The 23,941-nt window shown below is 44.1% G+C and overlaps 3 protein-coding genes across 3 annotated transcripts; all 3 read right to left on the minus strand.

Annotated features, from left to right (window-relative positions):
- Positions 1 to 3,031: 3,031 nt before the first annotated feature.
- On the minus strand, positions 3,032 to 5,534 carry nhp2 (NHP2 ribonucleoprotein homolog (yeast)). The gene is made up of 4 exons (XM_076750665.1): positions 5,238 to 5,534; positions 4,491 to 4,560; positions 3,915 to 4,020; positions 3,032 to 3,811 (listed from the first exon to the last, which is right to left on the minus strand). Exons 1-4 carry the CDS (start codon positions 5,398 to 5,400, stop codon positions 3,686 to 3,688), a joined length of 465 nt encoding a protein of 154 aa, XP_076606780.1. The 5' UTR covers positions 5,401 to 5,534; the 3' UTR covers positions 3,032 to 3,685.
- A 1,572-nt stretch (positions 5,535 to 7,106) lies between these two features.
- On the minus strand, positions 7,107 to 12,915 carry LOC143332896 (hepatitis A virus cellular receptor 2 homolog). Its single transcript, XM_076750734.1, has 7 exons — positions 12,852 to 12,915; positions 12,054 to 12,395; positions 11,564 to 11,659; positions 11,364 to 11,422; positions 10,176 to 10,260; positions 9,241 to 9,268; positions 7,107 to 8,064 (listed from the first exon to the last, which is right to left on the minus strand). Exons 1-7 carry the CDS (start codon positions 12,883 to 12,885, stop codon positions 7,923 to 7,925), a joined length of 786 nt encoding a protein of 261 aa, XP_076606849.1. The 5' UTR covers positions 12,886 to 12,915; the 3' UTR covers positions 7,107 to 7,922.
- Positions 12,916 to 14,344: 1,429 nt separating this feature from the next.
- LOC143332943 (uncharacterized) lies at positions 14,345 to 18,002 on the minus strand. The gene is made up of 7 exons (XM_076750820.1): positions 17,861 to 18,002; positions 16,671 to 16,872; positions 16,115 to 16,251; positions 15,904 to 15,999; positions 15,408 to 15,493; positions 15,141 to 15,246; positions 14,345 to 14,960 (listed from the first exon to the last, which is right to left on the minus strand). Exons 1-7 carry the CDS (start codon positions 17,907 to 17,909, stop codon positions 14,884 to 14,886), a joined length of 753 nt encoding a protein of 250 aa, XP_076606935.1. The 5' UTR covers positions 17,910 to 18,002; the 3' UTR covers positions 14,345 to 14,883.
- Between the last annotated feature and the right edge of the window lie 5,939 nt (positions 18,003 to 23,941).

Consider the following 23,941-nt stretch of genomic DNA (forward strand, 5'->3'; position numbering starts at 1 on the left):
CTCTACTCAGAGAAACTCAGCTGTCAGTGAGGTTTTGGTCAAATAAACATTAGACCGTGTCGTTCATCCTGCAGAACCTTCAGCAGCCTCCTGAGTGACCACATCAGGAAAACCACAACCAGGAAAACTGAGCCCAGAAAATGCCAGAACCAGACCAGGAAATCCTGGATCATCCTCAGGGAATCCTTAGTCCATGTCAAGGAAACATAAATCCCCTTTAAAGACCCTTAACATCACAGCAGACTGCTAGAACCTGATCAGGAACACATCAATCCCTTTCAAGACTTCTTTCCATAGCTGCCAGGACTCTTTGCCCCAGAAACACCCCCCAGTAAGCAAGAGAACCCCTGAATGACTAATGGATCCTGGAACCACCTAAAAGAAAATGTATGGACCCCGAATGTCCTTCAGAAACAGCTGAAACCATTCAGGTCTCACAGTGCCTCTTCAGAGACCAGGACCTCTCCAACACCTCCCAGGACTGCTAAACACTCAGAACCACCTCAAGCTATGTAAAAACCTTTTGAAGAACCACAAACATCCCTCATCAGAACCCTTTCAATGACCATCAGAACCCTTTCAATGACCATCAGAACCCTTTCAATGACCCCAACAGCTTCTTCAGTTCTAAAGCATATGAACAGATGCTGTTGTACCTCTCATACTATGTCTGTCTGTCTGTCTGTCTGCCTGTCTGCCTGCTTCTTTGTCTGTCTGTCTGTCTGTCTGTCTGTCTGTCTGTCTGTCTGCCTGTCTGTCTGTCTGCCTGTCTGCCTGCTTCTTTGTCTGTCTGTCTGTCTGTCTGTCTGCCTGCCTGCCTGCCTGCTTCTTTGTCTGTCTGTCTGTCTGTCTGTCTGTCTGTCTGTCTGCCTGCCTGTCTGCCTGCTTCTTTGTCTGTCTGTCTGTCTGCCTGTCTGTCTGTCTGTCTGTCTGTCTGCCTGTCTGTCTGTCTGTCTGTCTGCCTGCCTGCCTGTCTGTCTGTCTGTCTGTCTGCCTGCCTGCCTGTCTGTCTGTCTGTCTGTCTGCCTGCCTGTCTGTCTGTCTGTCTGCCTGCCTGTCTGCTTCTTTGTCTGTCTGTCTATCTACAGTAGAAAGTTCCTGTCTGTCTCTGATTTTGGTGTTGACTGAAGTTTCTGAACATCACAGAGGAGAAGGATCATGACAACAAGTCTGAACAGGACCCAGGAGGAGGAGGAGGAGGAGGAGGAGGAGGAGGAGCAGGAGGAGGAGGAGGAGGACTCTCTGATCAGGAGGAACGTGTTGGAACCTCCTCTGTCTTCCTCTTTTCGTGTCCTCGGGCTAAAGGATTCCTGCTCTCCGTTTCGCTGCAGCTGCTTCGTTCTCCGACACATTTCTTTGTCGTGTTGCAAACTTTCACTCGGCCAATAAAACAAGGGCTCGACAGATTTAGTCTGATGACATGAAGACCCCCCAGACGCCATCACTGACTCCTGAAACCTCCACAAGACTTCTGGAACTACAGAAATGACCTCCGTCTGCTTCTCCACTTGGCTGTCTTGTTGATTATGAATTGATTAGTTCAGAGGTCTGTGATGTCACCAGGCTCCACGTTTCCTCTTCAAATGAGCACAAATGAAGCGTTTCATACTCGTGTCTCACTCTGACAGGATCATGACATCATCATTACATCATTATTACATCGACCTTCGTGTTATTTCCTGCTTTAATAGTGAAAACAGAAACATTGATCACTTACTTCTTTAGTCTGGATGTCATTATAAACATCAAACAACCAGGAAACGTTTCAGAAACTCACATCTGAGTTATTGATGACGTCGGCTTTGATCCTTCCAACCGCCACGTTCCCATTGGCTCATTTTCTCATAGATCTGCTTCCTACTGAAACGATTATTTCTCTTGGATCTGACATGTTAAAACAGTTTTCAGTCCTGCTGACTGTTTTTTTAGATGATATGTGAGTGAACAGTTCAAGCGTTTGAGAGGCTCATTTCTGACCAACCATCACATCCTTTAAGGATTTCAGTGTTTTCGTCCCCTTCAGTCAAAATGTTTTGCTGAAGTTTTCGGTGATGAATTCTCGTCTTCATCAGTTCACACTTAGTTTTTCTTGATTTCATCGATTGTTAGATGATTTCTTCTTGATCGATGTTTTTCTTTTGGCGTTTCTCAACAGATTCTTCCCTTCATAGAACTCTGAAACCAGAACCAAGAAGTCCTGAACACCTTTAAAGAAGTGAGTTTATATGGACGTGATTCTGCTTTTGTCTCACAGCGTGAATGACTGTGAAAAGTGATTCGTGTTTTCTCTGTGATTCAGATTTGACGGTTCAAGGCTTCGTCCTCCAGTCCTGAAAACCAGACCAGCAGGTTTTCTCTGATCCTGCAGACAAACAGATAAACCAGACCAAAACGTGCTGATGCAGGTAATAAATCGTAAATAAGGATCAAAATGATCTTTGTTGATCTGCAACATTAAATATAAAATAAACATGACAATATTTCCATTATTCTGTCAAGTTTCCTCTGACATCAGTCAAACCAGTGAACACAGAGCTGATGAGAAGCTGTATGGATGAAGAGTTTCTCTTTCAAATGAAAAACACTGAGGCAGACCTCAGTGCTGCCGCCGTGTGGCTGCAGGTGGGAGTTCAATTTTCTGAGCTGATGCAATGCCGCCACCGTGTGGCAGAAAGACCAAACAGCAGCAAACTGAGCTGAAGCTCATGGAAAGGAGACTCACGTCATCACAAACAGAAGGCAGAAATATTCTAAAAATACAAGTTGATCTGAAAACCAGGAAAACTTCAGTTCTTTATTTTACGGTTCTGTTTTTTCCTGCTCGTGTCCTCAAATCTGTAAAATAAAGTTCTGTCACTTCTGTTCTCTTGTTAGTTTTTAGTCTCAAGTTTTAAAACTGTCAGTTTTCAGGTATTATTGGAAACTTTCTTCTTCATATTGGCTGAATTATTCTCTTGAACTTAAAATTCTGATTTCACATTAAAAACAAGAAAATTTTCAGATGTTAAAGAGAGAAAAAGACTTCAGACATCACTTCAGATTCTTTTAATAAAAAAAAACTCAAAGTCAAAGTTTGAATGTGTAAAATCTAACAAATATTTATAGGAAAAGAAAAAAAAACACTTTGATGGACACAAAGACAGAAATCCTCAAAGACGAAATCAAACTTTTTATCAAACTGAACATCGGCATCTTAAAACTGAGAAATAATTGAAGTGAGAATCTACAGATCAATCTGATCGAACACACCGATCAATGATCTATATGAATCGTTTGTGTATTCTGTTGAAACAGACTCTGATCTTTGACGTGGCGTCAGGCGTGCAGCAGCACACAGGTGGATTTCTACCTGCAGGTCATCTGATCAGATCATTGGTTCAGCAGGAAGTGAAGCCTGTAAACAAACTTTATTTACACACTTTGTTCTGACAAAAACAGTCTGACGTTTATTCGAACCGTCCTTCTGTCCGTCTCCTCCAGAGTCCCGTGGTCCAGGACAGGTTTAGCGTAGCTTAGCACAAAGACTGGAGGCAGAGGGAAACTGCTAGCCTGTGTGTTGATGATCGATCAGGAGTAGAACCAGAACTGCGAAAGGAGACGAAGAGGGACCGAAAGAAACAAAAACGCCGACTGCTCCGGTAATGGAGGCAGTGACCTCAGAGCTGCTCTCTGATTGGCTCAGGTCTCAGAGTGGTTTGGGCAAACCAGACACCTCCTCCACACACTCGTCGTAGGCGTCCTTATAGTCTGGATGAGGTTTGATCAGGATCACGCAGGTCGGCCTCTTGGAGCCCGCGGACGAACCCAGATCCTGCAAACGCATGGACACTTCCTGTCAGTCGCTTCATCTGAAAAAACATCCTGGGACTAATAATCACATCGTCCTGCAAGAGCTCAACGCGGCGGTGACTCACCACTTTAGAGGGGATGTAGGCATATGGCAGGTTTCTGTCCTCACACATGACTGGCAGGTGACAGTAGACATCGATGGGCAGCGTGTCTCCGGCCAACACCACGATCCTGCAGACACAAACCAGCACAGACAAAATGACGTTAGCGAAGTTTTACAGTGCTATTAAAGGTTTGTTTACTTCAGCAAACAGCTGATTCTCTTCAACCATTATTCAGTGACGGCACGGTGCGGCAGAGCTGTTTGAGCTCCAGAATCATTCTGCTACCTGTGACGGCGATCACCTGTCGCTCTGCGGTGGAACGTCACAGCAGTGACTCGCCGACTCAAACGGGATCAAAGTGTTTCCTGCTTTCCTCTCTGATGTCCTTGTTGCTAAAGTAAACTGTAGCTGCTGTTAGCTCGTTAGCAGCTAGCTGAAGTGTTGGCTGCCAGTTTTTGACCATAGGCAACATGATCGTCCCAAATCTACGCATACAGTTGTTCATGTGTACGATGGTGCAGAAGTGAACTGAAGTGAGAACGTGATGGATGTCTGAGTGTAGGTCTGTATGTTTCTGTACTAACATGGTGGACTCACCCTTTCTCTCCTTTGTTGATGAACTTCTGGACTTCTTTCACTCCCCGGCGGATGTTCTTCACTTTGGCAGCTGGAACGACAGAAAAGACCATGAAGACAATGTTTAACACTTCAGTCCAACATCATTTTCATCGGTCGTTATTTTTAGACTAACGCTCATATTTCCATCTGAGCATCTCTGCAGGAGCCTCAACCACCAACAACATGAACTTCTTCTTCAGATAACAGCCAACCAGCTCTTAACACTAAACATTTCAATGACTGGACATCTGCCGAATTAATCACAAGAGTTCCGCGATCTGTACTAGATCTCATTTAACGTCTGTAATGACTGCTGACAGGCAACAAGGCAACATTTTGGTTTCATTTTGCTACAAAGGGTTAGGGTTAGGGTTAGAAAACGGCCAAAGATCAGCAGTGAACTGAATTAAGTCTCAACAGCACTCACACATCTGACATGCTCATGTTTAAAAAGCAGTTTCCACCAAGAAAAACACCTCAGCATTTTATTGTTATATGCCGAATTAATCAGAAGAATCCAACGATTCCTTCCACATCTCACTTGTCGACACACTACGTGCGTAAAGTCCCCTGACACACACAAGATCTTTGAAATCGATAGATTTTGCGTGGAGTTTGGCGTTGTCCTCATAGAAATTACTAAAACTTGGTGACACGGGAGAGATCCGCGATGTTAGCAGCTTCCGGCGGTTTATTCTTTATTTTATTTTATTTTATTTTATTTACCCTTTTTGACGCATTTGTAGAGTTTCTTGCTGAGTTTTTTGGAGGCCAGCGGCTGAGCGATCGGGTTGATGTTCGCGATCAGCTCCTGGTAAGACCTCTCGTTCCCGTCGGCGGCGGCCTCTTCTCCGTCCGCAGGAAGTTTCTCCTTCTTCGTCTTCGTCATTTCTCCACTAAACAGATAATCGATAGTCGTTCAGTTATTTTCGGATTTATTTCTGTGAGTCGGTCACAACACGCACTCCGCACGGAAACACACGTGTCTGACTCTCTTCTTCTTCCGCTTCCTGAAGGGGGAACACGGAAGCCCCCAGCGGGCCGGAGGGTAACAACAGCCTGACCTTTCAAAATAAAAGCCCAGCCTGAGCGCAGTTCTTCACTGCTTTCAACCGTCAGTTTTCCCTTCTTTCTTCCCTTTAACCTTTTACACCTGTCAGACCTTCCACTGTCACACCGCACAGAGAGTTTACACAGCTATAATAATAATCTAAAAATAAAATAAATTAGAATATTTAAACACAGAAAATGTCCTTCAACCTGCTTCTAATCTCCTCATACTGTGTTAACGGTTTATATACTTATTATAGTGTTTCTGTGTGTGTGTGTGTGTGTGTGTGTGTGTGTGTGTGTGTGTGTTTACAGTTTAATACAGAATAAATAATTGGCCCCCAGTCTGTCTGTAGGCTGAAGATAAGGCCACTAGATGGCGACAAACAGCAGCTACTTTATGTCACACTGAGCGTGAAGACAGGAGGGACGTATTCCTCCACAGGTTAATAAACAGACACGGTCCATCAAACGAACAACAGACAGAATAAAGAATAGTTTGTTTTTGAATTAAACAGCTTTACTCAGCTGCTCAATGGCTGCAAACCCACTGTGAATTATGAGTTTGACTTTTGACCCTCTGAGGCTGCTGTAGCTGGTCAGTGTTTGAGTTAGCAATGTTAGAAAGTTAGCAGCTGTTAGCTCGTTTCTGCGGAGCGGATGAAATAGTCTGTGAGTATGAGCACGTTGTTTTATGTTAAACATGTCAACAAAAATAGATTAAGCTAATTTCCATTAGCACGTTAATGGTAATCCCCATTATGTGTTAGCATTGAGCTAACAGAGTAATCGATTAAGGAACTGTAAAAAGAAAAAACATGAATATAAAAACAATAAGGTGAGTTAATGTGATCCTGACCAAAATAAATCAAGATCTTTACACGTAGAAAAAAGTCAGGATCAATGAAAAAAATTGAAACTGTAAAACAGTGTAAACCCACGCTGCTGCCCAGAGGCACACCTGTACAATAATCAGGCTGTCTAATCAGCATCTTGATATGCCACACCTGTGAGGTGAGATGGATTATCTTGGCAAAGGACAAGTGCTCACTACACAGATTTAGACAGATTTGTGAACAATATTTGAGAGAAATGGGCTTGATGTGTCTATAGAAAGTGTTTTAGATCTTAAAGTACAGCTCATGAAAAATGGGAGCAAAAACAAAAGTGTTGCATTTATATGTGTTGAGTGTATATTGTATTTTTTCTTATATTATTATAATATTATCTAATATGTATTATACATTAGAATACATATTATATAACTATATTTAGTTTTACTTGGTTATATTTTTATAACTTTTTATTCCTGTTTATATTTTTTGTTAGTTTTTCTAAATAATTGTGTATACATCCTGTATTTGCTGTATGTTTAATTGCTAATGCACAAAATAATTTCCCAAATTGGGATCAATAAAGAAACAATCTAAGTCTAAGTCTAAGTCAAAGGCAGGATTTTTCAAAGTAAATATAATCATCTCCAAGAAACAAGAGAGGCAGTTTTCACTTAAAAAATATATTTAAAAACATTCAATCTATAACAAGCAAGAAAAATTGGTGAAAGAGGAAAATTCATGTTATAAAATAATATTTGTATATTAGAACAACCAAAGCAAACAGGAAGAGCTCTTCAAAATAAAAGTGAAAGTATAAAGATTAATATAAGTGTGGTTCCGTTCTGTATGAGGGGAAGAAACAGGAAACAGGTGGTTGTGAGTATTTCTGTCATAGGTTTTGTTGAGTCTGGGTGTAACACAGGACTCTTACTGAGGGTGGGGTGGGTGTGGAGAACGCTGGTCTTACAGTAATAATACTTACAGTATTATTATTATTCTGATGCTCTACCCTGCTGTTAGGCCTCCACCTGTTGACTGATTTCTGATTTGTGCTTATTGATTGGAGCTTCCTTTAGTGTTCGTAGATGTTTGGTTTCGTCGCTCGTCTCCTGACGGTGCGTTCAGTTTATGTGAGGAACGTTTGTCTTGATGTTATGATGGTCAAATGTTTCAGAATGTCTGACAGGTTTTAAGCTCAATGATGAGATATTTCTTGCCTAAAATGCATCATGGGACACGTAGTTAAAGTGATCCTCCGTCTGTACGACTGTATTGGAGTGAACGGGCTTGACGTTATGATGTCGACCGACTCTGTAACCAAACAAACGTCGACATGAGCGAGTTGTGAATCTTTGCGTCTCGACCCTCTGTCACATGTGACGTCTGAAGTCTGTGATTGGATGCTTCTTGAAGACTCAGTGTCTCATTGGTTGTTGTCGTGATTCAACCAGGAGAGCCTCATGTCCTCCACGCTGCACCCCACGTCCAGATGAGCTGGTCCTGGTTTTGGTCTCTGGCCTCAGGCTCAGGGACAGAACTCGTACTCGCCTCCATCGCCGCCGCTGTCTATCTGGTAGATGTTTTCTACTGCCGAACCTCGACCGTGGAGCTGCAGGGTGGACGCAGTCGAACTGAACCGGGCCGAGCTGATGATCTGCTGCTGAGGCCTGGAACACAGAGACAATCAATATGTTTCATATTGTTTCATTTATTTATTGTTTCTTTGCTAAAACTCCTCCTAGTCCCTTCATAAGATTGAAGCTGAAAAAACTGAAACATCAGGACAGTGTCTCAAACACTGTTTGATGTCTCAATCTTTGTGTTTGTTCTTGTCCTTTGTGGTGACTCTGCGGTTCAGCCTAACTCTGACAGTTGTTTGATGTCTCATCCTTTCTGAGGCGTCGTCTTTGAATGTCACATCGATCAGAGAGGAAACCCTACAGGTTTCATGACTCTTTCAAAGTTTCACTTTCTGCTGAATTGAATCCTGCTGGAGACTCGAGAGCTTCACCTTTTCAGGAACGTTCGCTTCCATCCATGTCTCAAACTTTGTGCCCAAACATCGACTGGAAGGAAGCTGCTGTTTTCAGATGTCATGAACCCTCATATCCGTTTCGTCTCTGCACATTACAGGTCCAGGACACATTTAGCCTAGCTTAGCATGGAGGAGGAAACTGCTGTTCTTCTAAACTCCAAGAATGTTTTCAGCGTGGGCCCATTGGCCACATGTGGGCTCACGTTTGCCCACGTTTGGCCATGTGTTGCCACGTGTCGCCCATCGGTGGAGATGTTAACGTATGTTTTGTGTTTAGATTTGTGTATTTTACAGGCTGCATGACACAAGGTGGTGCAACCTTAAAAACTAGTGTCATGTGACCCTAAAGTCACGTCTCGGGTTGAATGCGGTGCCTTTGAGTTCGTTTTACTCGTCGGATGATGCATCAGGGTGGTTGGTGGAAACTTCAGAATTTTGTGCTCCGACTCTTCTTCTCTGCTTCTGTCGGACAGGAATTTGACGCGTGGTTTGTGGTTGTGGTTCTTTTATCTCATCACGTAGTTTCAATTTGAAAACAGCGCAGCTTCACTGGGACCGTGTGAACGCCTTGAAGACCTTGAGACGGCAGCGATGATGCAGAGGGTGTGATCACCACTCGGCAAGACGCCGTCTCATAAAGATTCCGCTGAGTCCTGATATTTCCTCAGAAAGGAGCTGCAGTTTGTTCGTAGAGCGTTAAAAAAAATGATTTCTGATTGATTGTGAAACCTGCTGCTAACAGACGTGAATTTATGAAGAACCGAGCGAGAAAAGAACAAGTTCAAATGTGTTCGAGTATCAGACTTACAGTTTGTTGAGATGCCTCCATCTTCTGACTGCAGAGACACAAAAACATCATGATGAAAAGAAAAGATCACAATGAACACAGAAACACAGACGAGCCTCAGATTCACTTCCTGTCTGAGTCCACACACACACACACACACACACACACACACACACACACACACAGTTAGATTTTCAAGTTGACTTGTGGAGACATTCATAGACTTATATTCATTTCCTGGAGACTAACCATAACCACTACTTGCCGACCCCTAAACCTAAACCTAAACCTAATGTTAACCTCAGTCTTCATTATAAAATTTAATGATTTACGTAGTGTGAAGCTGCATTTTGTCCCCACAATGTGCGTAGTACATGGACACACACGCAAACACACACACACAAGGGGGTTTTCATCACTTGTGGGGACGTTGCATAGACTCTTCCTAACCCTATACCTACCCTAACCTTACCTAACCCGTAACCCTATCCTCAGTCTTTACCCTAAAACGTAATGATTTAAATTGTGGGGACCTGTATTTTGTCCCCACAAGTAAGGTGAGTCCCCACATGTGACTGCGTAAACAGATTTTTGTCCCCACAACGTGAGTAATACAAGGACACACACACACACACACACACACACACACACACACAGCAGGTTTAAAGTTAAAATATCATTTCTTTGTCTGAAATCTGTTTCAGCTAGAAGATAAAACACAAAGTTATTGATTTAACATCTATTAAATGTTGAACTTTGGTACAAAGCTCAGATTGAAAAAGTTAATTATGACTAAACGCCTGTGGTCAGTTGACTGTCTGTGGTAACGCTCGTCACATGATCTCATCATGGCTGACTGGTTCCTCTGAGGGTGATGGTCCGTCTGAATGATGGTAAACTTTCTGTGAGTGAAGGATTTCTTCTTTGGGAACTCTGAACGTCTGTTTTTCACTTACTGATGATGACGAGTCCGCCGGCTGTGACCAAGACTACCAACCCAAACAGAGCAAACACCAGAACCAGCGGCACACTGCTGTTCTCCTGTGGATGTTAAACACATAAAACACTTCCTGTAACTTCTGTCCATCAACAGCATCTGAGAGTCAAACTGAAGCCAAAGTCTGCTGACTGTGAGAAAACTGATCCCAGCAAAGTTTCACATCTTCAGGACGAGGAAACAGACTTTATCTGCAGGAATTAGCCGGATCACCAACAGACCTCCTGTCGGCTCCAAACTGTCCCTCCCAGCAACGCTGATACGGGGAGTTTCTCCTGCTAACGTTAGCTGTTAGCCGTTAGCAGGTTCAGCTGCCCACACGTCTTTGGCAGATTTGGTGTCGTTGTTCACGTTTGCTTTGTTTTTCTCTCACGCGGTGGAACCTCGTTGTTCCAGAAGCTCGCAGATGATGATCGTTCTGTTTTCTTGAGGTTTGGAATGATTCTCTTTCTGAAGAATCGTGTTTGACTTCTGGTCTAAATGTCCACGTTGAAGAGTCCTCGGACGAGAGAAGACAAGAAGAGTTTTATGCCGATCGACGTTGATTCAGACTGTCTGGCCCTTTGGCCTCGCCTCAGCTGTGAACCGCGAAGCTTGCTGCGTCTTTACAACCACGCTGCTAAATTAAGTTTGGCTAGCACGCTAGGCTAACTAGCTACCGCTTGGACAGTTAAGCTGGAATCCCAGCAGACGTTCCTGTTGGCTGATGCCGATGACTCCAGCTGAGTCATTACTGCTGAATGATTGCTAATAGTTAACATTAGCCGTCTCTGTGTCGTGGGTCCAGTTTTTGTTGAGGAACATGAACAGGAAGATGAGGAAGATGAATTAAAGTTTGTCAGGATGTTCTGCTGTTACAGAACAAACTGATGAAATTAGAGTTTTTCAAATTACAGTCATCCAGCCGTTGATCAGTGAAGCATTTGACAGCTCATTTACTGGACCGAGGCCTCAACCAAGACCTCGAGTGGGACTCAACGTTCTTTCATCTTTAAACGGACCCATGCAGGTTCACACAGTGCTGTTCAGTCTGAGAATGACCGCTAATTTTTGGAGAAGTGAATCTGGATTCCTTCTCAACCTTCAAACCACATGAATATTTTAAAGTCATGTTTGGTTCTTTCACACAGGAAACTGTTTTTCTCACCTCAGGCTTCATGCTGCTGGAGGACAAAGTCAGGAGGGGCTCTGTGGAGGTCAGCTGACCTGCAGGACCAGGAAGTGAAAGCAGATGTTTTTGGAACAGTTGATAGGATGTGATGATGGAGGAAGACGCTGTCAAACACATCAGTGAGAGTTAATGGTGTGTGTGTGTGTGTGTGTGTGTGTGTGTGTGTGTGTACGTACCTGCTGTGTGATTGGCTGCTGGCTGCTCTGTGGATGTCTCCCTGTTTGAAGGTGTGGTGGTTGTCGTCGTTGTCGTCGTTGTCGTCGTCTGTGCAGCTGAAACATTGTCGGTGTTTCGTTGACAGTTTAACTCACAGAGCTTCACATCAAGTGTTTGTCAGATTGATCGATTGATTGATTGATGATTAGTCAAGTGTGTGCAGGTGAGACAGTGGGCAGCTTTTAAACTTTGCTATAATAACAATACATCACACTTTCATAATTTTTTGTTGAATTTTAGTTCTATTTTGTTTGAATCTGTAAACTGAAACCAGAAACTGCAGCCGTTGAACAAATGTGGTGAGTTTTCAGTGACAGTATAATACTTCTAAAGTAAAAGTACCTCAGAATTGTACCTGAGTGCAGTACTTGACTGAAGGTACCTTGTGAAAATTGGGAACCTCCCTTGTTATCTGTGCACTGTTGTTCAGGTGTGCAGAAACTTTCTCACCTCTCTTAACGGTCAACTTAAAGTGATGTTTGTTGTCGTTGAACCATCCGGGTATCTCCACCCGGCATCCGTACCATCCGGCGTCCGAGGCCATGACGTTAAGGATCGTCAGGGAAACGTCACCTTCATCCAATCGTCCCAGTAACTGATACTTGCCGGACGCTCTGTCTGTCACCTTGTGTCCGTCTGTGGAGAGCCTCTCGTTGCTGCAGCCTGATATTGGGATTTCTCCTCGACCCCAGCAGACTGACAGCGCACCGTGGTGCTTGATGTTGTATTTACACGGCAGAGTGGCGTTTTGACCCGTCTGAACCTCTAAGCTGCTGCTGCTGCATTCACTGACTGTGGAGACAGACCGTAAATTCAACCACTTCATGCATCTCTGTCGACCTTCACTGACTTCGACAAACCAGCAGTGATTAAAAACGAGCTCTGGGCTGAAAGTGACGTGAAATGAGTGAAAAGACCAAAATACAAAAACAAGAAGAAAATCTGTGAGAAAAGAAACACAAAAATAACTTGAAACACATTAAATCCATGAACAAACTGTTGTTTTTAACTCAGCTCGGAGTTTTAAGATAAGAGAAAACTTCATTGATCCCACACCACGGAAATTAAGTACAGCAAAGTATTTAAGAAAAGAAAAACACGGAAGGATCAGAAAACAATAAAAAAAAAACTATCAGTGCCAAATCTGGATAATAAACACAGTATTTGTACTATTACACAGCTGAAACACAGTTTTCTACATGAGAACAGACAACTGAAACAGACTAAAGATGATGAAGATCACAGTACCTGTGAGGAGGACGAGGAGCACAGCGACCTTCATGACGAAGTCAAAGTGAAAAAGGGTCCTCGCAAACCGCTCATTTAAACACGCCACAGCTGCACACTGTAAAAAATGACTCACTCTTCTGAGTTCTGTTACACTTTCTGTTGATCTCCTCCAGGAGGAAGAGGAGTCAGCAGCATCAGTTGGAGCTCACAGACACAGAAATCAAGCTCATTATTAATTATCACAAAGTTAATTATGACTCGTCAAACTCTTTGAAGTCTTCTGTCAGAAGCTGATTCAGGAAACCGAATGACCATCGAACCATCGAACAGCTTAACCACCATCAGACAAACGTCTCGAAATGATGAGTCACCGTTTGACTTGAATTGTTTGGAACGAAAAGTTCCTCTGAACCATTTCTCGCTCTTCATAGACGATGAGACTCTGTTGACTTCATCACTTCCATGACCTGCAGCCGAAGGTGAATAAACCAGGACGAGAGTCTGAGACAGGCCGAGTCTGAGAGAGACATAGCCTGAGAGAGATCGAGTCTGAGACAGATCGAGTCTGAGACAGGCCGAGTCTGAGATGGGCCGAGTCTGAGATGGGCCGAGTCTGAGACAGACGGAAAGCGTCTGCAATGTCTCACCTGGTTTGGACACGACGCTGCTTCAGAGTCTACAGACTTTATGTCATCTGTTTCAGAACCACTCTGTAACCATAGCAACCACTCTGACATGTCCCAGCATGCACCTGAAGCACTTGAGCCACCGATGACCTCACAGCTTCTTATCATCTGCAGAGTAAAAATATCTTTAACGTCATTGTGTAACAAGACGAACATGTGGAGCAGGAGGCCATCGAGCACGCTCAGTGCGTGACTTCCTGCTTGCAACATTCGCTGTCAGCTGCTTCCTGTGTCTGAAGCGTGGACTGCGAGTTTCACTTCATCAGAGGCTGACAGCTGAGCTCCACACTGCAAAAAATATCAGACCCCAACCTCCTGTCTTTTTATCATGATCATCAGAGTTTAACCTGTTCACTTCAAAAACACCACGAGGACATTTATGGACCATTATTGACTAGATATACGACAGCAACAGAAATACTAAAAAAAAAAAAAAAACTTGAATAATTTAAATCTTAAATATTTCCAAATTGACTTTCTTTGTTGTATTTATTTCCTGATTATCAAAACTTACTTATTTGTGTATTTAATGTTAAAAATATGTCAAATCCACAATGAGAACGAACAAACACAATTCAGCCGCCAATAAAGTCCAGCAGAAAGTCCTCTTCAGGATCCAGGAAGCATCAAAATCATCAAAACGACACAACCATGAGAACAACCCGCACAGGAGTTTAACAAGGAACAAATCATTTCCGTCAGATCCCAAAGATCTCATCAAATTCTGACATAAACGTCATCAGCAGACGTTTTGTCAGCAGCAATAAAAACGTGATGAGTGCGGCAGAATCAGCTGTTAAATCCACGAATCACAAACAACACGTTTAAGGTGAGACTTGGTTTATTATTGATCTCATATGATGGAAGAAACAGACTGCAGCTGTTCTTCTACATGAAGTCACATCACAGAGAACAGTGACACTCTCAGTCAGCGAGGCCCTCTGCTGGCTGCACAGAGAAGTGCGGAGACCAACAGGCTCAGAGGAACCGGAGTCACAAGGGGGAATCAGGCCCCTCCAGGGGGTCAGCACATCAATCAGAGGGTCGTCACATGATCAAAGAAGAAGAAGAAGAAGAAGAAGAAGTTTCCAGCTTCTGGATCAGTTATTGAAATGAAATGTGAGAACTTTCGATGTTTGGAGGAAACAACAAAAACTAAGAGTGGAAAGTTTGGAAACTGAAGCTGCCACAGAAATGTAATGAAGTTAAAAGTGCAGTATTTGAGTAAATGTACTTAATTACACTGAGCACTGGGAGGTGGACAGATAACATCCAGCTGTGATGAAGGTCAGTACGGTGGCCCAGCTGGACCACAAGAAGAAAACTCAAAACAGCAAACAGGTTTCACAGCAGACACAGAAACGCTACACGGAGCTGTCCTCCTCCTCTGATTGGTCCAGCCTTCTGTCAGTCTCTGATCTCTGATTCGTCCTCCAAACTCCTGCAAACAAAACACCTGTTACACCTGTAACTGACCCAGAGCACGTCACATGACACACTGACAATGCCATTCAGCCAATCAGAGAGCACGAAGTGTGTGTGTGTGTGTGTGTGTGTGTGTGTGTGTGTGTGTGTGTGTGTGTGTGTGTGTGTGTGTGTGTGTGTGTGTGTGTGTACTGACTGTGAGCAGCAGTCAGCAGCAGTGCAGGTATGAAGATGATGAAGGAGACTCTCACTGTGTTTCCGATGAAGCTCTGCACACTGTTTACCTGCTGCTGGACAGACGACTGTCAACAAACAAACAAACAGGCTGTGGTTACTCTGTTGCCTTGGTAACCACAGCCGTAATGACACACATGAGTTATTTCTTCTCGATGAGCATTAACCTTCAGCAGCACACTCATCATCATCATTAGTGTTACTGTGTCATCATCAAACTGTCTGTCACCTGAACCAGTGCCACCATTGGCTCGGTGCTGTCCTCTCCTGTGACATCACCTCCTCTCTGCTCTGTCACGCCTCCTCTGAAGAAACCTGCCAATGAGATGAAAGAGGCTCAGATGAAGTCTTCTCACAGTGACACTGACCTTCACTCCATTACTTTACAGCTCAGTTTCTGCTGACTGGAGAGTTTAGAAAATCAGATGTTTTGTTCTAAATTAAACATGACCAGAGACAAGAGGACAACAGACACAGGGGACACTTTACTGCACTCAGTACTGTGACTTTCAGTACAGTGTCCCGATGGCTTCATTTCTGAGCTGTCAGCTCATTTCTTATGGCAGGATCACAGCAGATGTACGAGTTGGTAGATTTTTACTGTAGAAGTTATGACAGAGTGAAGCACGTTGACTTCATCAGTCTGAAAAGGTTCATTTCACATTTTGAAGTCTGACACCGAACAACACCACATCTCCTCACCTGCAGGTCTGCCCTGTCCTCACCTGTTGTAGTGCGTGGTGCGTTCAGGTTCTCAGCGTCCCTGTTCTCTGAGAGCTCTGAGGTTTCTGTTGCTGAAGACTCAGAGACCACAGAGCGAGCTGCACAAGGACAGACAGTTTCAAAAACTGATTGATTGATTGATTGATTGATTGATTGAAGCCACAGTTTCTGCTGTGGTCGCACTGATCAGTGAAGCTGAACATGTAACCGTACGGTTGATGATGATGAGGTGAACAGTGGACGTTTGGTCGTTGAACAGACCCGACAGCTGAACTCTGCAGTGATAGAAACCAGAGTCTGATGGTCGAGACTTCATGATGGACAGAGAGGACGAGGACGATGCTGAGTACCTGTAGACGAGAGATGATCAGTCCAACCTTTAGTTCATTCATTCATTCATTCATTCATTCACGTTATCTGCTCCATTTCCACCTGTGCAGCTAAACATAACTCAGTGAACAACAGAAAGAGGTGGAGACATATGTCTGTAGATGAAGAATGACTCCAAGAACTACATTTCCCATGGGCCTCAGCTGATAAAAATGACAGCGCCAACATGAAACAGAAGCTCTCTGATTGGACGTTTGTCCCTGCAGCGCTCTCTGGGACTTGCAGTCTGATCTATGACAGTTTAATGATTTCAGGCTCTGAATCATGAACGTCTTGAGTGAGAGGAGCCGACAGGTGTACGGGCTGTTGATTTGTCATTGGTGACAGCTGACACTTTGCGTTGGGCTCCAGGTGAAGCTCTCTGACCTTGACCTCGTACCTGTATGACTTCCTGTACGTGGTCTGACCTCCAGCTGTGTAGATCACAGCGTTGTGGCAGGTGAACAGTGACGGCTCGCCTCTCCCCCAGCACACCTCCACTCCTCTCTGATTCGCAGCCTCTGAACGACACGGCAGCATCACCTTCCTTCCGGCCACGCCCACCACTGTCTCCGTGGTGACGGCTGACACACGGGCCAGCGCTGACACAAACACAAACACAACAGATGTTAAACTCAAACTGTGATACCAGCAGTGTCTCTACGTCCACATCTGTCCTCAAGTTTGACGTCTGAAAGAAGCTGCACTTCCTCTCATGTCCACCAGGAGCTGCTGTGGTCAAACTGTGGCTGTGCTGGAGTGTGTGAGAAAACCTCCAACTCTTCTCTACACAGCAAGTCCAGCGTCAGTGGACTTCTTCTACTGTCAGACAGGAACTGTCCTGTCAGGGACACGTGAGCACCTGAAAGTGTTGTCAGGTGTCTCAACCAATCACATTTAGCTGTTACTGTCAGTCTAGCTCTACCTGAAAAACTGCGGGACTGCAGGATGGGATTATCCTAGCTTAGCATAAACACTGGCAGCAGGGGGAAACTGCTAGCATAGCTCCATCAAAAGAGACAAGCTACACCTTTCAAAAAGTCCGTTTTGCCCCGACCAGAGGAGGAAGTTTACATAGTTGACTGAGGTGGAGCTTAGTGTGAGGACTGAAACTAATGATTCTCTTCATTCTGGATCAATATGCTGATCAGTTTCTCCATCGATTGATTGATCGTTTGGTTTGGAAACATTGTGAAAATAGTGAGAAATGTGGTGGTCACAATGAGCCCAAAGTAACACCTTCACCATGTTTGTTTGGTCCAACCAACAGTCCAAAGCTCCACATTATTACAAACACATTCAGATCATTGAGATCATTGAGAGGAAAAGCAGCAAATCAAACATCTGAGAAGATCAAACATCAAATGATTCCACAGCAAAGATCAATGAAACCATTAAAACAACAGACGTTCAATCATTTTCTGTCAGTCAGATAATTGATTAATGGACTGACTGAGTCCAAACACTTTGTCCACCTTACAGATGTCAGTCAGCGTCCTGCAGTCTGTCTGTGGTCCGTCTGTGTCTCCAGTCAGTTCAGTCCAACAGTTCAAAGCAGTGAGACGATGAAAAGCTTCGGTTCAGACTCACCTGAGAACAAACAGACGGAGGTGAAGGTGTGAAGAAGGAGCGGCAGCATGTTGATGTGTGTCCTACAGACAGACGGACGGACAAACAGACGGACAGACAGACGAAGAGGAAGAGGCAGACGGACGACTCACTGCTGTTACTTCTCTTTTCCATTCATCCTGGTATTTATAGACTGATGTTACCAAACAGGCCTGAAGTCAGAAAACTGTCTGGTGTCAGTTCAGAAACTCGAGAAGTTCTCTCATCTTATTATTATGTAATTTATTTCATCTTCATTTTCAATGTCTTTCCGTTGGTTTGTGAAGGAAGACAGATGTGTGACCACCTCTGCTACCTGTGCACCTGGTTCGGGCCTCATTGGTTAAAGCACAGCTGAAGGCCCGCCTCTTGTCTTTGGATGTCGTCTCTTGTTTTGTTAGTTTTTAACCTCACTGTGACTTCTTGATCTCTGCTGCTTTGTGTGAACACCTGTGGAACACCATCACAGGTGAGCTAATCATGTGACTGATGTTAATGACATGTGAGCCGATTGTGCCTGGAGATCAAAGTGAATCAGAAAAGAAGTGTAGTGATGGAGTGACTGACCTTTTTACTGAGAAAAAACAGGCCCTCCCATAAAACGCTTGATTTTTGAATGGAGTTTGGTCTAACAGACTGTCCACTGAAAGACCACATGGAGCAGAGGGTATATTAACATAAATAATTCACATACACTGAGCTGACCTAGCTTCTAATAATGCACCTTTTAAACAGCATCAGGCATGACAGGAAGTTAAAACCCACCTGTTGTTTACTTGTCATTAAAGGTGGAATTTACAGTGATGTCACAGCAGACAGACGAACAGAATCAAAAGCTGTCACAAACACATCACCTGGACGCTCAGTACCTGTCTGCGTCAGGTTCGTCCACGCTGATGGAGGCTCAGAGGCCACATGGTCACCACGCCATTACAGTACACCACATAAACAGAGGAAGTTTTATTGTTTTGAAGCTCAGACTGAATGTTTCTCCTCATAAACGTCTTAAACCTCCAACCAATAAACAACATTTACAGCTGATAATAATGAGGAAAGACTCTGACAGCTCAGATGAACTGGTGGCTGAACTGGTGGCTGAACTGGTGATTGAACTGCTGACTGAACTGAACTGGTGGCTGAACTTAAAAAAAGTATTTTGTGGATCAAGTGTATTTTTGCAGTTTTTTTCTGTATCTTGACAATGTGTCCCTCTGTCCTTCTGTCCCTCTGTCCTTCCCCTCTCTTCTTCTCTCCTTTCTAATATTTAACATTTGCTGACAGTGAAAACATTCAGGGGTCAAAGGTCAGTTTTTCTTGGCCTCTCTCATCTCTAATCTGATTTTGTGCCACATTCCTCTCGACTCATTCCTCCCACTGGAAATATAAATATATCATACAACATATGAACCTCTCATGGACATGCTTTGAGCTCCCATCATGCATTCTGTTACAGCTCTTCTGATGGAAGACGCCTGCAGACATGTCTGTGTTTACATTCATTTACAGTTATTAGATGACGTATCATGATCCTGAACAAGCAGCTTCGGGCAGAACGTCTGGTGTCTGTGTGGTTGGTGCAGTCAGGACATCGTTAGCCTAGCTTAGCATAAAGACTGGAGGCAGGGGGAAACAGCTAGCATGGCTCAGTCCAGCACCACGTCTGATCTGTTTCATCCACAGAAAAAACATGTTGAACAGCGTTTGTTTACACGAACGTTAATTTTCTGGCTCGATCATATTCAGGATGAGGAGGAGGAGGCTCTGATCAGTTTTGACAATCAATCCATCAACGAACAAACGTTCAGATTTTCTTCACAGCAGCAGTTTGACAGAAACATCAGTGAAATTTCTCCTTAATAATCTGAACACACTAAAATCCTGTAACACTGTCAGAGCAGTTTGGATAACAACAACTAACTAAGTACATGTACTCGAGTGCTGTACTTAAGTACAAAGTTGAGGTTCTTTACTGAAGCATCTCTATTTTATGCAACTTTATACTTCTACTCCACCACATCTCAGAGGTAAATACTGAACCTTTTACTCCATTACATTTGTCTGACAGCTTTAGTTACTCTTCAGATTTCTCTGTCCAGTGAAAAGCTCGTATGTCCAGCTGTGCTGATGTTGAGTGTTTGTAATGAACTGAAGGATGAAGTGTTCCTTCATGTCTGGAGAAAATTCTCCTCCTTCTTCAGCTCAATAAACTCTTAAAAAAGCCTCTTGGGTCAGCTGAAAATGCATCGCCACTAAGCTGAAAACAGCCTGTTTTTCTGAGCTCATCACACTTTTTGGAGATACGTGGTTCTCACAGGACGGCCGTGCTGCAAACATATGATGATCATCTAGAATATGATACATTGCTGTAGATTAAAGCAGCCAACAGGATATAAAGTAGTTCAGTGAGCTCAAGCTGAAACAAACTCACGAATGCAGCAGGAATATGAATCCACAAACAGCAGATAGAAACACACTGACGAGAACACTTTACTCAAACACCAGGAGTTTTACTGCATTCTGCTGAATGACTGATTTCAGTTCAAGATCACTCGTTAATGTGTGTGTGTGTGTGTGTGTGTGTGTGTGTGTGTGTGTGTGAGTTTTAATCTCTGCTTCTGAACATCAGCTGTGACGTTATCGATAATGACAATGTCAGGAGGAGGAGGAGGAGGGATGACGAGTGGAGGTTAGAGTCTTGTTAACATCACAATGAAGAAGAAGAAGAAGAAGAAGAAGAAGAATGAGGAGGACTCGACCTTCAGACATCCTGAGCTCAGTCTCTGAGACAGGATGTGATGGTCTCTGGTGTCAGACGCAGCGTTAGGACCAGTCCAGAGACAGACCTTGAAGCTGTGCGTCTCTGCGCTGTGATGAACTCTAAATCCTGACAGGAAATCCTCAAATAAACTACTGCTATGTACAAAGTCAACAACAACTGATTAGCGACTGTTTTCTCAAGGATTTTGGGGAGAAATGGGAGGTTAGATGGAGGTCTACGGCGAGCCGGATCGAGGTTTGATTCTAGCTCCTTTAAAGGACTGTGAGACATCTCCTGTAGACGAAGACAGGTTGATCATATCTAATAGAGCCAGTGAAGGATAAAACAGTCCAGACGAGGTCTGAGGATGGTTCAGATGAAGAATGGTTGAAGTTAGTTGAAGGTCTATGGGAGAAATGCAGGCTGGTTATACGACAGGTTTCACAGCGGGAGGCGATCAGCTGTCTCTGATCATCAGGATCAATACGATCAAAGAGGCTCGTGAGTTCGTTACTGCTGAGCCGACTGTTAGCAACAAAAGGACGTGACCACATGAACAGCTCAGAGCGTGTTTGTCATGTTCAAAGCTTCACTGACCATCAGTTATTCATGGACGTCTTTCATTCAAGTGAATCGTGGACGGCCGTCCCTCCAGACGCTTTGAAGCCCCTCGAGTGTCACTGAGCATTTCATCCTCATTAGCATCATGCAGCATCGCGTTAAATAGCCTGACGGACGCTCATTCACTCCGAGCTGCGTCCACGTTCATCAGTCTGTCCTCATTAGCATCTGAGCTATTGACTACTGTTAGCCAGATGCTAATGTGGATCCGACACAAACGCTTAATGAGCAGACGGGGAGACGTTTCTATGGCAACGGGATGGAAGCGAAGCAGCGACACAGGTTCATTAGTACTGTGTAAAATGGATCTGATCAGTTTCATTCAACATGGTCACGGTCTGGTTGACCCACCAGGAGGCCCCGGGGCCGAGACCCCCACTGTGTGTGCTGTGACCAGTGATGCCTTCAGGTACCATGAAACACACACATCCTGAAATAAATTAGAAAACAGGCAAATATGGAAACTAAACTTGCTGTTATTCAATATTTCATGTTTCTTGTTGATGAGATGCTGATAATAATTTTATTGTAGACTGGTCACCTTTCAGCCAATCACATGCCACCTGTCTCTCTCAGCAGGGAGCAGCTAGCTTAGCTCTCATTAGCTAAACACAAACAGCATGACGAATGGCATCAATCATCACTGACGACCCTCTGGAAGAGTGTGCAGGTGTGTTTACCTGCACAGACCTTCTGCCTGTGTTTGCTGATCTCAGCCAGTAACGGCCCACAGGTGAGGTCAGAAACATTTCATTTTCTGGTGAGCGCTGGAGAAGGAGAGGATGAAGAGCGACGCAGAGGTTATGTTAGCGAGCTTGCTAATGTATTAGGCTTTCCATCCCACCAAACGATGGACAGTGACAGCTTGCGACTGCGAATGAGTTTCTCTGGCGGCGCTGAGCCTGCTGGGAGTTCAGGAGAACGAATCTTTTGTATCAATGACATGAACTGAATCACTTCCTGAAACGACGCGTTCGCCAGTGAGTGATTCACACCTGAAACAGCTTCAGGATGTGAAGACTAACAAAGCTAGCCAACATATAAATATTGATAATTATATAAATATATTGTGTGTGTTGATTTCATGTGATCTGCCTAATTTGAACCTGGAGGTTTTTCTTAATACTTAATACTTAATATTCAGTCTCTGCAGATATTTGTGTTGCTTATGTCACCGCGTTTGCAGACGTCGAGGAGGAAAACTCTGCTTACTTCCTGTTGGCAAGACATGGAACACGAACGAGCTGTGAGTTAAATTCTCACTTCTTTTCCGTCTGACATGAAAACATTTTAATTGTATTCGTTTGAATGTGACATTGTGACATCGAGTTTTTCTTCCATCTGTTTGTCCCTTTAGACTCAGTCTGTCTTTCTCTCATCTCTTCATATTCAAAGAGTGGGACAGCGTCTTCAGGACTTTCAGCCCTGAGTCTCTTCAGCTCACATTCTTCTTCCTGTGAGTCTGTTTACCAGATCAAACGACCAAGTCCTGTTAGAGGAGCGACTTTAATCACAGTAACTCAGGCAGCTGATTCAGTGTTACAGTGTGATGTGAAATGTTGAAGGGAAGCAAAAGAAGTCGACTCTGTGAAGCCTTTTACAAACACTGACGCACTGCTGCACATTTACATTTACTCAAGTACAAATGGAGTATTCCCATTTTCTGCTACGTTCTACTTCTCCACATTTCAGAAACTGAAATGCTGAGATGAATAATTAATAAAATAAACTAAACCAGCTCATAAATAAAGATTTAATGACCCATGAAGTAATGTAAAACCTGACTGTGGTCAAACAGGACGGCACTGTAGGAGACGCAGCGTAGCGTCCACCGTTTTCCGTCTGAGGCTGATGGATCAAACCAGCAGGTGTCCTCCTCCACACGGCAATCTGCTGATCTCAGATCAGCAGACCTCTAACTGGACCACTTTAAGAGTTTATGCCTCTCAAACTGCTGATCTGAAATCTGTCAACTGTCCACATGGACATTTTGTCTTCTTGCCTCAGTTGACATTTGTCTGTCCATGTCAGCTGTTTGTTTCAATCTAAAGGACATTGATTTGGGAGGATCAGTAATGCTGATCATATACAGCAAACTAAACACGAATGCTCTGTTAGTTCACAGGGACAGACAGATGTTTCTGCACCTGCAGCTCGTCTTCATGTCCAAAGGACTGAACAGCTGGACTGTGTCTGACCCACACCTGCGACAGGTGAACCGCCTTCATCATCCTGCGGTCGGTGCTGTGACACAGTCACAAACCTGCTCGGTTAGTTGAAATAAAGCAACTGACTGCAGGTGTCAGCATCCACCCACCTCGCCGTCCTCCGTGCTGCTCGTGACCTCACCTGACCTCCTCCTCTGATCTGTCATAATCACCACGGCCACTCGAGGTCGCTGCCTCACGGCGAGCGTGATCACGGCTCGTAACAGCCCACTGGCAGAGATGACCTCTTTAACAGCGTGTCTCCTGACCGGCCTCTCGGCCTCTGAAACCTTCCACGCTGATGCTGGCGTTTCCTCGTCTCTCTGCAGCAGGAAGCAGACGAAATCAACCCTGATCACGATTATTGATTCCAGGATGTGATGAGCCTCAAATAAACCACTGTGACAGTGGTCCTAGAAGGCAGCAGGCAGACAACTAATGAAGGACAGAATAAGAGCCAAGCTGGCACACACACAC

Source organism: Chaetodon auriga, chromosome 15 (assembly GCF_051107435.1).
Source record: "Chaetodon auriga isolate fChaAug3 chromosome 15, fChaAug3.hap1, whole genome shotgun sequence".
In the NCBI taxonomy this organism is placed as follows: Eukaryota; Metazoa; Chordata; class Actinopteri; order Chaetodontiformes; family Chaetodontidae; genus Chaetodon; species Chaetodon auriga.

What these genes read in the sequence shown, in the direction of transcription:
- nhp2 (XM_076750665.1), bottom strand. Translation starts at nt 5,400, where the DNA reads ATGACGAAGACGAAGAAGGAGAAACTTCCTGCGGACGGAGAAGAGGCC. An exon ending in ATCAACAAAGGAGAGAAAGG is followed by an intron (nt 4,021 to 4,490) that starts GTGAGTCCACCA and finishes TTGTGTCTGCAG; the next exon opens with GATCGTGGTGTTGGCCGGAG. An exon ending in CCTACATCCCCTCTAAAGTG is followed by an intron (nt 3,812 to 3,914) that starts GTGAGTCACCGC and finishes ATGCGTTTGCAG; the next exon opens with GATCTGGGTTCGTCCGCGGG.
- LOC143332896 (XM_076750734.1), bottom strand. Translation starts at nt 12,885, where the DNA reads ATGAAGGTCGCTGTGCTCCTCGTCCTCCTCACAG. An exon ending in GCTCCTCGTCCTCCTCACAG is followed by an intron (nt 12,396 to 12,851) that starts GTACTGTGATCT and finishes CTGTCTCCACAG; the next exon opens with TCAGTGAATGCAGCAGCAGC. An exon ending in CCAGCAGCATGAAGCCTGAG is followed by an intron (nt 10,261 to 11,363) that starts GTGAGAAAAACA and finishes TAACATCCACAG; the next exon opens with GAGAACAGCAGTGTGCCGCT.
- LOC143332943 (XM_076750820.1), bottom strand. Translation starts at nt 17,909, where the DNA reads ATGCTGCCGCTCCTTCTTCACACCTTCACCTCCGTCTGTTTGTTCTCA. An exon ending in ACGTACAGGAAGTCATACAG is followed by an intron (nt 16,252 to 16,670) that starts GTACGAGGTCAA and finishes TCTCGTCTACAG; the next exon opens with GTACTCAGCATCGTCCTCGT. An exon ending in CAATGGTGGCACTGGTTCAG is followed by an intron (nt 15,247 to 15,407) that starts GTGACAGACAGT and finishes GTTTGTTGACAG; the next exon opens with TCGTCTGTCCAGCAGCAGGT.